This window comes from Dipodomys merriami, unplaced genomic scaffold (assembly GCF_024711535.1).
Source record: "Dipodomys merriami isolate MVZ:Mamm:240054 unplaced genomic scaffold, mDipMer1.0.p SCAF_59, whole genome shotgun sequence".
Lineage (NCBI taxonomy): Eukaryota > Metazoa > Chordata > Mammalia > Rodentia > Heteromyidae > Dipodomys > Dipodomys merriami.
In genome coordinates this window covers 3,274,238-3,289,149 of record NW_027206168.1, presented here as the reverse complement: position 1 = coordinate 3,289,149, position 14,912 = coordinate 3,274,238, and the positions used below count along the sequence as shown (strand labels likewise).

Here is a 14,912-nt window from a genome sequence, read left to right as displayed (position 1 = left end):
CAGGAAAGTCTATGAGACTCTTATCTCCAATTAACCACTCAAAAGCTGGGAGTGGAGCTGTGGCTCCAGCGGTAGAATGAAAAAGCTAAGGGACAGTGCCCAGGCCCTGTGTTCAAGCCCTAATACCAGCACCAAAACAAAAAACCCACATATGTTTTCAAACCTATTACTCAGGAGGCTCAAGCAGGATCATAAATTTGAGAGCAGGGACTGGGAAGGTGACTCAGTGGTAGAGTGCTTGCCTTGCATGCAAGAGGCCCTGGGTTCATTTTCTCAGGGCCACATAAGCAGAAAAAGCCCTAAGTGGCTCTGTGGCTCAAGTGGTAGAGCACAAGCCTTGAGCTGAAGAGCTCAGGGACAGTTCCCAGACCCAGAGTTCAGGCCTCACAGTTGAGAAAAAAAAAAAAAAAAAAGTTTGAGAGCAGCCTGAGTCTCAGCAGGCTGAGACTTCTATCTCAATATAAATAAATAAATAAATAAATCATGACCTAGGTCTGCACAGAGACAGGATAGAACCTGGTATATTTCTACAGAAGGGGGCAGGGACTGGTGGAATTAGATGGAAAAAGCCAGAGCCAATGGGCTGTTGCATACACAGTAAAGAGTTTGGCCTCTGACAAGGCCTGGCTCAGACTGGAGGTCAATCCTGGCTAGGCCCAGACTTTGAAAATAACCCCTTGCTACATTATGAGGGAAGGCCTAAGCATCATTGTGACCCGCTCACCCTCAGGACCCTCTGGGTCAGACAAGTAGACCAGTGGACACTGTGGGCACAGTAGGCTGGGGGCCTAAGGGCCCTGGTGGCCCTAGGGACCGCCATGGCCATGGCTGAGCGGCCACGGCCTGGGTGGGCCTCGTATCACAACCCTAACACCAACAACTGCCAGGATGTGGGCAACTCCATCTTGTTGCTGTTGGGCCTCGTCATCTGCATTAACATTGGCATCAATATGGTGACCCTGGTCAGGGCAAGGAGAAGTGGGAGGGTTCTGGAGGGATGGCTAAGGGCAGCCTAGGGGGTGTCAAGGATCTGCCTAGGGTCACCATGTTTTTCTATACCTAGCTCTGGAGCCGACTCCGTGTCGTCTTGCACCGAATATTCCATATCATTTGTGAGAATGGTAAGCAGGACTGGGGGCTTGGGTAATGGGAGAACAGAAGCAATCTAGCTTTTACACACACTATCTCCCTCCCTCTCTCTCTGTCTCTGTCTCTGTCTCCTGGCCTCTTGCTGCTCTTCCCTCTTAGGCACCATAGTGGCCCCACTGTTTCTCCTCCCTTTTCTGCCTCCCCTCCCCTCCCCTGCCAGTCTCTCCACCAGTTTTACTTCTTCCCTGTCCACAGAAGCCACTAAATTAGCCTCTCCTGAGAAGCAAACCCAGCCTTCTGTCCGTCTTCGATGCACCATGGACCCTGTGAAAATGAGCATGACCCCCCCACCCACTCGTCGCCGCCGCCGCCATCGGCCCTCTCCAGCACGACGTGCCCACCAACCTGTAACTTGGGCCCCGGATAGTGATGAGGAGAAGCCCCCTCTTCAGCACACAGCAATCTGCTCCCACCACTGGGATGGCCCCAAGGACTGGGAAGGCTTCCAACCCCCTCAGGAAGTCTGGGAATCCTGGACTCAGGATACTCTGGAGCCACCATCCCAGACCATCCGCTTCCAGCCAACAGTGGAGGGAAGGCCCCTCAAATCAGAGCTGGGCCTAGAGGCCTATGTATACACAGTGAACCCCCCACCTCCCAGCCCAGAGGCTCTGAACCACAAAAATAATGGAGTGAGGATAGGGACCTGTGCTGAGGCTGAGGAAGCCCAGTCTCAACCTGCCCCATCTACCTTCTTGGGCCCCGCAATTGTCCCTGAAATCTCCCGGCGCTCCTCCTCAGGCCGAATAGTGTATGATGCCCGAGATGTGAGACGGAGGCTTCGAGAACTGACCCAGGAGGTAGAGGCCTTATCCCATTGCTACCCCTTTACTTCTGGATCCAACTCTGCCGAGGGGAAAAAAAAGGACTGGGTGTATCGTTCCCTCAAAGGGAGGTAATGGGGGAAAATAAAATAAAAAAAAGAGAGAGTAGTTGGTTCGTGATAGTGTGGAAGAGGCAAGGCCCACAGAGAACCCAGAATCCCTGGTTACTAAGGAAATGTGTGAGTTGGGTCCCTCATCAGCCTCTTGCCCTCACAGGTCTTGTCTTGGACGCTCTCCCCGGTCCTCTAGTTTCAAGGCTTTTTCCTTCCTTCCCTCCTTCCTTCCTTCCTTCCTTCCTTCCTTCCTTCCTTCCTTCCTTCCTTCCTTCTTCCCTCCCTCCCTCCCTCCCTCCCTCTCTCCCTCCATTCTTCCCTCCCTCCCTTCCTTGCTTTTGTCAGTCATGGGGCTTGAACTCAGGGCCTGGGCACTGTCTCTGAGCTTTTTTTGCTCAAGGCTAGTGCTCTACCACTTTGAGCCACAGCACCTCTTCTGATTTTCTGGTGGTTCATTGGATATAAGCATCCCACAGACTTTCTTGCCTGGGCTGGCTTTGAACGGAGATCTTCAGATCCCAGCTTCCTGAGCAGCTAGGATTACAGGTGTGAGCCACTGGCACCCAGCTTGTCTTGTCTTGTCTTTTTCTTTTCTTTGTGCTCTAGGAAGGCCCCAAAATCCAGCACCCCAGGTACTTGTACACTAAAGAGACTCACATTCCTATGGCTCTAGGTCTGGGGCCTTGCCAGAGATCTGGTCCATGCCAGAGCCCATATTTAGGCTGCAGCTCCAAAGAGAGTGAGGTTCTCTTAAACCCTGGTTTCTTTGGACAGAGGTAACTGAGAGAGAGGGTGTCTAGGTCCTCAGAATTTCCCAGACATAACCTGAAGCTACGGTACCTTCTAGCAAGCTTGGAGCAAGAGATGAAATACTGGGACATTCTCTCAAGAAATAGCTCACCATAACATCACAGCCCTTTGTCATTCCTGTCCATGTCACAAATTAGAGGTTGAGGCTCAGAGAGGCCAAGTGACTTGCTCATGATCACATAGTCAAGAATCAAGTTCATGGCCCCAGATGCTGCTGGTAGATCCCCATTCCTGCTGGTAGATTTCCATTGCCATGGAACCAGCTTAGTCCACTGGAATAGTTCTCCTACACAGATTATCATGTGATCTCATCAGAATATTTCACCCACTGGGCAGCAAGGAAACTCAATCCCTGCTCCACTCCTGTCCTACTCCTAGAAGATTGGGCTCTTTTTTTTTTTTTTTTGGCTGATCCTGAGGCTTGAAATCAGGGCTGGCTTAGGTGCTGCCCCTGAGCTTCTTTGTGCTCTAGGCTAGTGCTCTACTATTTCAGCAACAGTGCCACTTCCGGCTTTTTCTGGGTAATTTGTTGTAGGTAAGAGTCTCATGGACTTTTCTGACCAGGCTGGCTTTGAATTGCGATTCTCAAATCAGCCTTCTGAGTAGGATTACAGGTGTGAGCCAAGGGTGCGGGTGGAAGGCTGGTTTCTTATGCACACACATATCTTGGGAACAAGTTGCTATGTGAGTATACAACCACGCTGAAGGAACTGGAACTTATCTTCCATACTAGATGGATTTCTGGAATGTGAGCAGACCTGTGACTCCCTACTTCTTTAATTTTGCTGGTCCTGGTGCTTGGATTTAGGGCCTGAGCATTGTCTCTGAGACTCTGTGCTCAAGGCTAGCACTCTACCACTTGAGCCACAATGCCACTTCTGGCTTTTTCTGAGTAGTTGATTGGAGATAAGAATCCCTCTGAGTTTTCTGCCCTGGCTGGTTTCAAACCATGATCCTCAGATCACAAATGCCTGAGGGGCTAGGGTTACAGGAGAGAGCCACTAGCACCTGGCTATGTATTTGGAAGTTGATGGAAAATGTTCACTGGCCTGTCCTTCATATTCTGAGTAGTTTACTTTCTGAATGACTTGTCATCCTCAGGGTACCATTGTGAGACTCCAATGATGAACCTATTTTACATAAAAGACTCCTTTTGTAAACAATTACATGTGTTTTATACTTTGTTAATAACTTCATGTATTTTTTTTTTTTTTTTGGTCGGTCGTGGAGCTTGAACTCTAAGCCTGCGTGCTGTCCCTGAGATCTTCAGCTCAAGGCTAGCATTCTGCCACTTGAGCCATAGCACCACTTCTGGTTTGCAGGTGGTTAATTGGAGATAAGAGTCTCATGGACTTTCCTGCCTGGGTTGGCTTTGAACCACGATCCTCAGATCTCTGCCTCCTGAGTAGCTAGGATTACTGGTGTGAGCCACTGGTGCCTGGCATGCTTTTTGTTTTTGAGACATGGTCTTGAACTAGACTGGTATTGAACTCACTGAGTAACCCAAACTGGCCTAGATCTTGAGTTCCTCCTGGCTTTGTCTTCCTAGTGCTAGGATTATAGGCCTGCATTATGACTATACACTGGTTTCCTTAAAGCTACCAGTTTTTCAACTTGGAATAAGGGTGGGTCAATGGGAAGAGAGAAACTGTAGATGGGGCTGGTCATTGATAGGTACAACAACCTAAGCAAGGAGGAATTCTGTCTCTGAAGCAGCCAGTGGGCTCAGGGACCAACAACACTTAGGGCTGAAACCCCTGGCCAGGAAAGGCTGGGCAGGGATATGTGCTAAAGAAAATGGTCAGGAGAGAGTAAGAATTGGCACACACAGGTGACCCCAGAAGAGAGTTTTTGTTGAGACAAAGTCTCTAGTCTAGCTTAGAACTTGCCACCATGCCTCAGCTTCACAAGTGCTTAAAGTCGTGTACCACCCAGCCAGGCCCCCAAAGCATTGCTGTTATGCATCTATCAGTTTCTCGAGTTGCTGGTCCCAACGTAGGCAAACCTGAAAAGAGGAGTGAAATGGAGAAACCCTTTATGGATGATTGTGTGAAGATTGTTTCGACTATAGCTACCATATTTTCTGATCAGGAACAAACCAGATGTGGGTTCCAAGGAAAGAGACAACTCTGGAGTATCTGGGGGCTGGCTTTCATCAAGTAGAAGCCAATGATAAAGATGGACCATATAAAGGGCCAGCAGAGTGGCTAAAAGAGATACCACCTCTTCATTATGACTCTCCCCAACTTGCCTCATTATGACCTGGCTCCCTCCCAGGCTGGTAGGTATCTCCAGGTACTGGCATGAGTACAGTGTGGGTTGGGACCTGGTGGGGGGGGGGGTGGCCCAAGTGGCCCTAGGACCCCCCCACCATGGAAAACCAGCTATGGTATGATGCCCTGGGGTGCTGCAACCAATACCAAGAAGGCCCACAGGATACTGAGGACATCCTATTCCTGTTGCTGGGCCTCATCATTCTTGTGAACATAAGTGTCAATGTGGCAGCTATGGTCAGTGATGGTTGTGGACCATCCCAAGGGGTGAAAAGTGCTGAAGAAAGGAACAAGCCATAGCTTGTACCTCTGCCTGCAGGAGTGGGATTGCCTGGGTCAGGGTGGGGGTAGAGAGCCTGATCTAGTCCCTTTTCTCCCACTACCCCCAGATATGGCATGGACTCCAGAATGCTTTAGACAAGATTTTCTATCGGATAAATCTCAAGCGTAAGTATTGCAGGTAGAGGTGTAACTACAACAGCCCTAGAAAATCCTTCCCTGGGGATGGGGTGGGGGAGAATAATGAAAGGAGTGACATTGATCAAGATGCATTATATTCATAAACTGCTTTGTTGGGCAGCAACTACTTAAAGATAATATATAATATATATGAATCATATATATATATAATATATATGAATCACACACACACACACACACACACACACACACACACACACATATATATCTGAAACAGAGCTGAGTGCCGATGGCTTATGCCTGTAATCCTAGCTACTCAGGTTGCTGAGATCTGAGGACCACAGTTCAAAGCCAGCCTGGGCAGAAAAATCCCTGAGATACTCTTATCTCCAATTAACCAGTCAAAAAACAAAACAACCACAAGTGGAGCTGTGGCTCAACGTGGTAGAGTGCTAGCCTTGAGCAAAACTGCCTAGGAACAGTGCTCAGGCCCTGGGTGACCCCACCCCCCACCTCAAAAAAGAAAAAGAAAAAGGAAGGAGGAAAGAGAAAGAAAGAGGGGGGGAGAGAGAGAGAGAGAGGAAGGAGGGAAAGAAGGAAGGAAGGAAGAAAGGAAAGAAAAAGAAAGAAAGAAAGAAAAAAAGAAAGAAAAGAAAAGAAAAAGAACGAAGAGAGAGAAAACCCTGCCCCAATTCTGGCAATTGCCCTGCTCTTGTGAACTCTTGTCTCCCTCAGGTGAAGTCCAGGCTAGTAAAAGTCCTCCCAAAGATCCCCCAGCCACGAACAAGGACATTCACATTCGCTGCATTCTGGACCCTGTTCAGGTAAAGATGGCCCAACCCACACGCTGTTCCTCTTCTTCCTATCACCATCTCCGCAATCACTGCAGCCAGCACCGCCGCCGCCGCCGCCACCGCAGTCCCCGCCATCGCCACCGCTGCAGACACCAGCCTAAGCCAAAGAACACCAGAAAATTCTTCCGTAACTGCCCAGTCTCTTGTACCAAACCTCAGAGCCTCTGCAAGATGCCAGTGCCCTTTTATGACATGGAGGACCGAGACTCCTGCTCAGAAGTAGAAGACCCATGCTACTCACTTCCCAAGTACCCACAGAGGGCCTGTGGTAGATTCCATAAGCAAATGGCTCTGCCCTCCAAAGTGGGGCTCTGGGGCCGCCAGGGTGGGATCCTGGCCAGCCTGCCACCCCCCTCTCTCTACCTGTCCCCAGAGCTGCGTCGCTTGCCCAAGCGCGTGGAGGCCAAATCAGAGCTGAGGCTTCAGTCCTTTGGACCCAATTATTCACAGTCGCGACTCTGGGGTAATGTGGAGACAGAACAGTGGGCCTCATCCCCACAGTCTCCCCGCCGGCTTCCGCCTAACCCTACCTGGACCCCTGTAGGACACAGTCCTTACTCTTCAAGGGGCCAGATACTGTATGATGCGTGGGAACAGCGCCGGCATGGCGTGGAAGGCTCTGATCCTTCACCTGCCTTTGTGTCCCGGAACTCTCGGCTGGAGAGCCAGGGCTGCCGGGATTCCATCCCTCATCAATCCCATCATCGAAGCCTCCCTAGCCATGCTCACGGCCAGTCCAACCGCAGCCCACACCCATCCATGGGACACTTGAGTTACAACTCCCGGGATTCTCATGAGGTCCGCCGCAGGGGGGCCGACTGGGCTGACACGCTGCCCTCTCGGCACCCTCTGACCGCAACTACCTCCCTTACAATGTTAGGTGAAACCACCTATCTGCGGGCCCCAACTGCTGGCTTAGCCTCCCAGCCTCAGCCTGAGGAAGCCCAGGCTGATCCTGCCCCACCCCCCACCAACTTCATCCCACTGAGCAGGAATCCAGGTGGCAAGGCAGGTTACCAGGTGTATGACAGCCTGGAGCTGAAGCGGCAGGTGCAGGAGAGCAGGGCTCGAGCCAGCTCACTGCCACCACCTTCCACCACAACTTCACGGCCTTCTCTACACAGGAGCAGGGCTGGGAAACTTAATTGATCAGAAGGCAGATGTGGGTGGTAAGGCAGAGCATGGGGAGAAGAATAAAGAAAAGGTTCATAAAACTGTGTAGTGTGTAGTTTGGAAGCGCCTCTCCTGCCAGCCTGGAGCCTTGGGCTTGGATTCAGGGACAATGTCCTACACTTTGTGTGTGTGTGTGTGTGTGTGTGTGTGTGTGTGTGTGTGTGTGTGTGTGTGTGTGTGTGTGTGTGTGTGTACCTTTACTAGGACTTGAACAAAAATTCCACCTTAAACTCAGGCTAGTGCCTAATCTCTTGAACCACAGCTCCACTTCCGGTTTGTAGTGGCTAATCAAAGTTAAAAATCTCACAGGTTTTCCTGCCTAGGCTGGCTTTGGACCTCAATCCCCAGATCTCAGCCTCCTGAGTAGCTAGGATTATAGGCCCGAGCCTTCTTTACTTGAGGCTTAGCAGCCAGTTCTGCCAACAGTCCTTTACTGTGTACTGTCTTCAAACAGCTGCAGACTTCAAACCATGGGTCTCTGAGAGTACATTGTTTCTCTGATTTTCTGATCCTAAAGCAGGCTCAGAGGCTCAGTTTTACTCAAGAAACAGGTCAGAAGCCAGAGATAAGAGTACATGAAGTTTATCTCCAATTAACTAGCAAGAAGCCAGAAGTGGAACTGTGGCTCGAATAGTAAGAATACCAGTCTTGAGTGAAAAAGCTCCAGTGCTCAGGCCCTGAGTTCAAACCCTAGGACTGGTGTATGTGTGGTGTGTGTGTGTGTGTGTGTGTGTGTGTGTGTGTGTGTGTGTATGGTGTATGTGTGCACACACACATCCACACATCAAGACCTTAGAGTACTAAGCAGATGAAGGGCTGTCTGTGGTCCAGTGTAACCAAGAAAAAGACCAAGGCTCTCAATTCCAACCAGGATTCTGAGGCCAAGGTTTTTTTTCAAGAATGGCCAAGGGGTAAAGGATTCTAGATGCTCAATTGATACTGCCAGAATGGTAGAACAAGTACTATTTGAACAAGCCAAACAAATCAACACTGGGGAAACAATTGGGGTTAGTGATGGAGCTTAAGCTTTCAGGCCTGGTTACCAAGGAGCTCCACCTTGGCCCCCTTCCTTCTCCTCTCCCTCATTATGATCCCAACCATCTGTCCCATTATGATTCAATCCTTCTCCCCTCCCCCACCAGAGGAGTCCTGGTGGGTATGTGGGAACCAAGGGGTCCAGGTAGTCCTGGGACCCCAGGCTATGGGTGAGCCAGCCCACCATGGAGCCCAAGCATGCTCTGGCACCAACCCCAGGAAGTGTCAGGACTTAGGAGACTCAATTCTTCTGATTCTGGGCAGCTTCATCTTGCTCAACGTGGGGATCAATGTGGTGACTCTGGTTAGGACAGGGACTGGGTAACAGGGTTGAGGGAGCTCTGGTCTTTTTTTGGGGTTTTGTTTGGTTGTTTTGGTGGGGAGGGGGGTTTTGTTTTCTGATAGAGTTTTGCTATGTATTCCATGTTGGCTTAAAATTCTCCTGATACAGCCTCTTGAGTGCTGAGATTACCAGTGTGCACCATTATGTTTGGCTAGGATTCCTCACTGGTGTGTGTGTGTGTGTGTGTGTGTGTGTGTGTGCACGTGCACGAGCATGCCTGCATGTGTGTGCATGCCATGCATGCGTGGGTCTGGGTGCTGTCCCTGAGCTTTTTTGTTCAAGGCTGGTACTCTACCATTTGAGTAACAGTTCCATATATAGCTTTTTGGTAGCTAATTGGAGCTAAGTCTCACAGAGTTTCCTGCCTGGGCTGGCTTGGAACCCAGATCCTCGGCTCTGAGCCTTCTGGCATGAGCTACCAGCACCCAGCTGGCTCTCCAGTCTTTTGGTTGGTCCTGGGCCTGAACTCTGGGCCTGGGCGCTGTCCCTCAGCTCTTCAGCTCAAGACTAGCGCTCTACCACTTGAGCCACAGCGCCACTTCTGGCTTTTTTCTTTTTGCTTATGTGGTGCTGAGGAATCGAACCCAGGGCCTCAGGCATGCAAGGCAAGCGCTCTACCACTGAGCCACCTTCCCAGCCCGGTCTCTCCAGTCTTGAAGGGATGAAAGTAGGATGATTGCTGGGATTGTGGTCAGAAACATGTTGAGCTTCAAGACTTATCTTACACTGGACTCTTTCCCTTTTCTCTGCTTCTCTTAGCTCTGGAGGCATCTGAAGAGCTCCTTACGGATTATTTTCCATCATTTTTTCCCCAGAGGTGAGTGGACCCTGGCATGGGCTCCTGGAAATATGGCTGTCCCTTTTCTTCTCTCTCTATCCCCCATAGCTTCTTGAGTCCCCAAGCATTGTCTCATTCCTCTTTCTTTGCAGCCAAGCAACCCAGCAGTCTAAGTAGCCGGCCTGTGTGCACGCGCTGCACTGCTGATTCCAAGAACCTATTCTCAAGAGTCTCTTCCCGCTTTCATCGTCGCCCCAGCTTCTTGCTCGGGCACACTAATCACCTTGAATCCTGGGAACCAGATAGGAATGATGAGAAAGTTTCTAGATGTGGCTGGATACCACCTCAATGTGTGTATGCTGGGGCTCCAACAGAGGCTCCCTGGGGACTATGGAAGGAGGAGATGATGGGAACTGGAGAAGCCTTTCAGGTAACAGACTTGAAGGACCACACATCTTCAAACGCCAGACCAGAGATTTGTTCCCAATTTCCAAAGATGAACAAGTTGGACATGGTTTCACCCTGTTTACCTCAAGACAGCAAGACTAAAGGCACAGACTATGCCCCAACTTCTGCTCCTGCCCAGGCCCAACCTTACTCCTTAACCCACAGCACTGAGCAAACCACCACCCAGTCCCAGACCCACACTCCAGAGCATACCCCATCCCAAGTGCAGGCTCTTCCGAATACCTCAGCCCATCCCCAACCTGCCCATGCCCCAGTCCCTATTTCAGAACCTACTCACACCCTAGCTCATGCCCCAGCCCCTATTCCGGCTGATGCTCCAGCCCTACCTACCCCAACTCATGCTTTAGCCCATGCTCCACCTTCCATCCCAGACCATGCTCATAGCCAAACTCCCATCACGACTCCTGCTTCAACTCAAGAACAGACCAATACCCTAGGCCCTCTTCCAATCCAGGTTTCTGCCCCTACCTCACCCCAGGCCCCAGCTCCTACCCCATCCCAGGCCCCAGCCCAAAGTCCTGCCACAACCCCTAAATATGTTCCAGCTCGCTCCCAGGGCCATAATCCAATCTATACCTCAGCTCAGACCTGGACCAACTCCCAAACTCACAGCCCTGAGCACACTTCAACCCAAGTCCCAGTGCATGGCCCTTCTCATCTAATTCATTCCAATGCTCAAAGCCTAGCCACTGCACCAACCTCTGCACTAACCTCTCCCTTAATCTGTACCCCAGCCCCAAACCCAGTCTGTACCTCAACCTCTACCCTAAAGCATTTCCTAACTTTTGCCCTAGCCACTCCTCCTGTCCTAACCTCTACCTCAGCCAGTGGCTCAGCACTAGCTAGGGGCACGACAACCACTCCAGCCCCTACTCCTGTCTCTGCCTCCACCCCTAAACCCAACCTAACTCATATTCCTCCCACCTTGGCTACTTTTGGCTCTAGCCTCTCCACTGGTCATGTAGTCTATGATGCCCGTAGGGCAAAGCAGAATATGATCCATAAATGTGATCCCCAGAATGCTAGGTATTCTAGAAAGGAGTTGGGTACCTTCTCCCGGTCCCAAGAGGTGCAGGGCCTGGTAAGTTCTGGTCCATCTGAGAAGACATCAAAGCAACATGGTGAAGACAACACTGAGCCTCCTTCAGGATCTATACTGGGCTACCTTGAGTTGGGGAACATGGAATGGAAGATCTCAGAAGATGCCAAAGATAAGCCCTGCCAGCCCAAGACCTTCCCTTACTGCAGCTTCCATCCTTGCAGTTCTGAGAAGAAAGACATAGAAGCACAGGTTCCTTTCTACCCCAAGTTCCTGGTTTTCACCCAAGATGCTGCTGCTTCGAAACCTTGCTTGCATTCTCCAAGCACTACCCAAGGCTCAATGCCCACTACTCCTCCCCCATGTACTCTTTCTCTGCCACTTGTGCCTCCCAGAACCTTTGTCCTTCCTCAACCCAGCAACGTTCAGAAGCCCTCCAATTTAACACAAACACCAACCTCCAAGTCATCTCCATCTGTCCCTGCTTCCCACTTCCCCATTCCTCCTCAGTTCTCTACCAATCCCCAGCCCTTGAGCCAACCCCAATGTTCTGAGAGTAAAAGCATTACCCCAAACCATGGCCTTCAAAGGACCTCAGGCTTTTCAAAAGACTCCAGAGTTCCCAGAAACCCAGGCCTTACACAAAATTCAGATCTCCACAAGAAGCCAGGCCTTCCTCAAGATCCTTACCTCTGCAAGAATCCAATTCCTTCCCAGGACTCTCGGCTTCACACAAATCCAGATACTACTAAAGATTCTGGCCTTCCACAGAGTCTAGGTCCTACTCAAGACTCTGGTGTCTTTAAGACTCCATGTCATACCCAATCCTCTGGCCCCTACAAGAACATAACAGTTACTCAAACTTCTGTACCTCAGAGGACCCAGGGCTGTATGCAAGATTCTAGGGACTATAGAAATGTTGGGTTAAACCAAGACACTGAAATCTACAAAAGTCAAGATCTTTCCCCAGCAACTGACCCTAAAAGGTCAGGCCATTCTCACGATTCTGGGGGTTACAAGAGGGCAGGCAATGTCCAAGATCCAGGAGTCTATAAGAACATAGGCTGTACCCATGATTCTAGACCGCAGAAGAGCTCAGGCCTTACCCAAGACTCTAAAGTCATCAAGAGCTCAGAACTTACCCAAGAATCTGGTCACCACAAGAGCCTAGGCTTTGTCAAAAGATCGTGCCTCCAGAAAGGCTCAAACTTCACCCAAGACTCAGGGGATTACAAGAATCCAGTCCTTACACAAGATTCGGGAGTCTACAAGATCCCAGGTCTTACCCAAAATTCCAATCGTCACAGAAATGTGGACTTTACTAAAGCCACTGAAGTTGAGAAAAGATTGAACTTTGCTCAAGATGTTGGAGTTTATAGGAACCTAGAACCTAGCCAAAACTCTAACCTCCACAAATATCCAGAAATAAATAAATGTCCTAGCCTTTACAAGGACCTAGCACATGTTCAAGACTCTGGCCTCCCCCAGAATCTAGGCCTTACCCAGAAAGCAGGCCTCCACAGAGATTCATGCCTTGTCCCAGATCCTGGCCTCCACAAAAACCAAAGCTGCCTTCCAGGTACCAATTCTGCCCAGGTTTTGAATCCACATCAGACTCAGAAACCAACATCTTCCTCAATCAAATCCTATATCTATGAAATGCCTCTTCAGGAGGAGGCAGAACAACATGTATCCTGGTCTATTCCAGACAATCAAAATCCCTGCCCTTCAAAGGCCCAGGCAATCTCCACTAACCTGCACACCTTCTCTGAGGTACCTGTACTAGTGGAGTTGAAGCCATCATCCTGGAAGACAGGCAGCCAAAACTGGGTATGCCATCCTGTGGATACAACTCCTTCAACCTGCCAGAACTATCACCGGGTGTCTATGCCACCAAAAAACAACTGGAGGCCCCATTGCCCTGGACCAGGCACCCGGGCAGGGCATGTGGTCTTTGATGCCCGCCAAAGACAGTTAGCAGTGGGCAGGGATAAGTGTGAAGCTCTATCTCCCAGGCGCTTTTATCAAGAGGTACCCAGCAACTCAAGAGAGACTTTCAAAGAGTGGGGAAATCAGAATGTGATGAGGACCTTGCGTAAAGACGGGGCAAATGTTCATCAAGAATAAAGAGGCAAGAGAAACGTTCTGTTGTTGTTTGAGGACATCTATCTCAGCCCCAACCCTGATGCTGACCACCCACAGAGCCTGATAAAGACTGAAACTATAATGTCCCTGCTTCTCCATAGCTCCATAGCCAAGTCCATTATCTTTCAGGCTCTAGAGTTGCACTTTCAATATAGTAAGTAGCCACTAGCCAAATGCGTCTACAACAATGTCAATTAAAATTTAAAATTTAAAATGAGTATGGTGGCAAATGCTTGGAATCACAGCACTTAAATGGCTAAGGTAGAAGGATCAGAGATTGAAGCCAGCTTGGGTATGTTAGGACCAGGTAAAATTAAGCAGATAATTTTCTAAATAAAATAGGGTACATAGCAAGACCTTGTCTCAAAAAAAATTGTTTAGCTGGGTACTAGTGGCTCATGCCTATAATCCTAGCTACTCAGCAGGCTGATGAGGATCATGGTTCAAAGCTAGCCTGGGCAGAAAAATCCCTAGGAGACTCTCAACTCCAATTAACCACCCAAAAACTGGAAGCAGTGCTGTGGCTCAAAGTGGTAGAGTGCTAACCTTGAGCAAAAATAGCTCAAGGACAGTACCCAGGTCCTGAGTTCAAGCTTCACAACCAACAACAACAACAATATATATATACATATATATTGTTATATAATACAATATTATATATATATATATATATTATCAGCCTCATGTACATTTCAAGAGCTTAACAGCTCCATGTGGATGGTGACTACTGTGTTTGAAAGCTTGGATTCAAGATATTTCCATCATAGAAAAGTCCCATAGCACTGGAAAGCAATGCTTTAGAGTTGAAGAAGTGTTCAACATTCCCCAAACCTTGTCCTTTTTTTTTTTTTTTCCTGAGGCTTGAACTCAGGGCCTGGGCACTGTCCTTGAGCCTCTCTGTGCTCAAGGCTAGCACTCTACCACTTGAGCCACACCGTCACTTCCGTCTTTTTCTGTGTATGTGGTACTGAGGAATGGGACCCAGGGCTTCATGAGTGCTAGGCAAGCAGTCTACCCACCACTAAGCCACATTCCCAGCTGAACCTTGTTCTTTTTTTTTTTTTTTTTTTTTTTTTTTTGGCCATGGGGCTTGAACTCTGGGCCTGGGCGCTGTCCCTCAGCAATTCAGCTCAAGGTGAACGCTCTATCATTTGAGCCACAGTTGCCACTTCCAGTTTTCTAGTAGTCAATTGGAGATAACAGTCTCATGGGCTTTCCTGCCCAGGCTGGCTATGAACCCTGACCCTTAGATCTCAGCTTCCTGAGTACCTAGGATTACAGGTGTGAGCCACAGGCCCCTGGCTAAACCTTGTTCTTTTTAGGGTGGCTCAGAGGTCATCCTCTAGGGAGGAGGTTAGAGGTAGGGATGGTTGATGCCCGGTTACCCTTTTCTAAGAACGTACCTAGTCTTCAGTTCTCCTGATATGGCCTCTTGAGTGTAGTTTGGTGATCTCAGTTCCCTACTCCTAGTGGCTGAGGGGAAAGGCCTGTCAGTAATTGGGACCTCTGAGGTGTAGTTTTCCCAAATGGAGCTCTGGTTTTTCTTTT

General features: G+C 49.5%; 2 protein-coding genes across 5 annotated transcripts; both read left to right on the top strand.

Annotated features, from left to right (window-relative positions):
• The first annotated feature begins 755 nt into the window (after positions 1–755).
• LOC138813238 (spermatid maturation protein 1-like) lies at positions 756–7,597 on the top strand. Of its 4 annotated transcripts, none has more exons than XM_070001512.1 (5): positions 943–962; positions 1,064–1,121; positions 4,928–5,117; positions 5,499–5,556; positions 6,354–7,597. In XM_070001512.1, exon 5 carries the CDS (start codon positions 6,360–6,362, stop codon positions 7,530–7,532), a length of 1,173 nt encoding a protein of 390 aa, XP_069857613.1. In that variant the 5' UTR covers positions 943–962; positions 1,064–1,121; positions 4,928–5,117; positions 5,499–5,556; positions 6,354–6,359; the 3' UTR covers positions 7,533–7,597. The 4 variants fall into 4 exon arrangements, with proteins under 4 accessions (XP_069857615.1, XP_069857613.1, XP_069857612.1 ...); XM_070001511.1 differs by having other exon boundaries at positions 6,265–7,597; XM_070001514.1 differs by lacking the exons at positions 4,928–5,117; positions 5,499–5,556; positions 6,354–7,597 and adding an exon at positions 1,345–2,072 and having other exon boundaries at positions 756–962.
• A 1,125-nt stretch (positions 7,598–8,722) lies between these two features.
• Spem3 (SPEM family member 3) lies at positions 8,723–13,548 on the top strand. The gene is made up of 3 exons (XM_070001509.1): positions 8,723–8,895; positions 9,694–9,751; positions 9,865–13,548. Exons 1-3 carry the CDS (start codon positions 8,758–8,760, stop codon positions 13,344–13,346), a joined length of 3,678 nt encoding a protein of 1,225 aa, XP_069857610.1. The 5' UTR covers positions 8,723–8,757; the 3' UTR covers positions 13,347–13,548.
• The last annotated feature ends 1,364 nt before the right edge of the window (positions 13,549–14,912 follow it).

Coding starts and splice junctions, on each gene's coding strand:
- LOC138813238 (XM_070001510.1), top strand. CDS start 5,209: ATGGAAAACCAGCTATGGTATGATGCCCTGGGGTGCTGCAACCAATAC. Junction 5,347..5,498: donor GTGTCAATGTGGCAGCTATG/GTCAGTGATGGT, acceptor CACTACCCCCAG/ATATGGCATGGACTCCAGAA. Junction 5,557..6,264: donor CTATCGGATAAATCTCAAGC/GTAAGTATTGCA, acceptor TGTCTCCCTCAG/GTGAAGTCCAGGCTAGTAAA.
- Spem3 (XM_070001509.1), top strand. CDS start 8,758: ATGGGTGAGCCAGCCCACCATGGAGCCCAAGCATGCTCTGGCACCAAC. Junction 8,896..9,693: donor GGATCAATGTGGTGACTCTG/GTTAGGACAGGG, acceptor TGCTTCTCTTAG/CTCTGGAGGCATCTGAAGAG. Junction 9,752..9,864: donor CCATCATTTTTTCCCCAGAG/GTGAGTGGACCC, acceptor CTTTCTTTGCAG/CCAAGCAACCCAGCAGTCTA.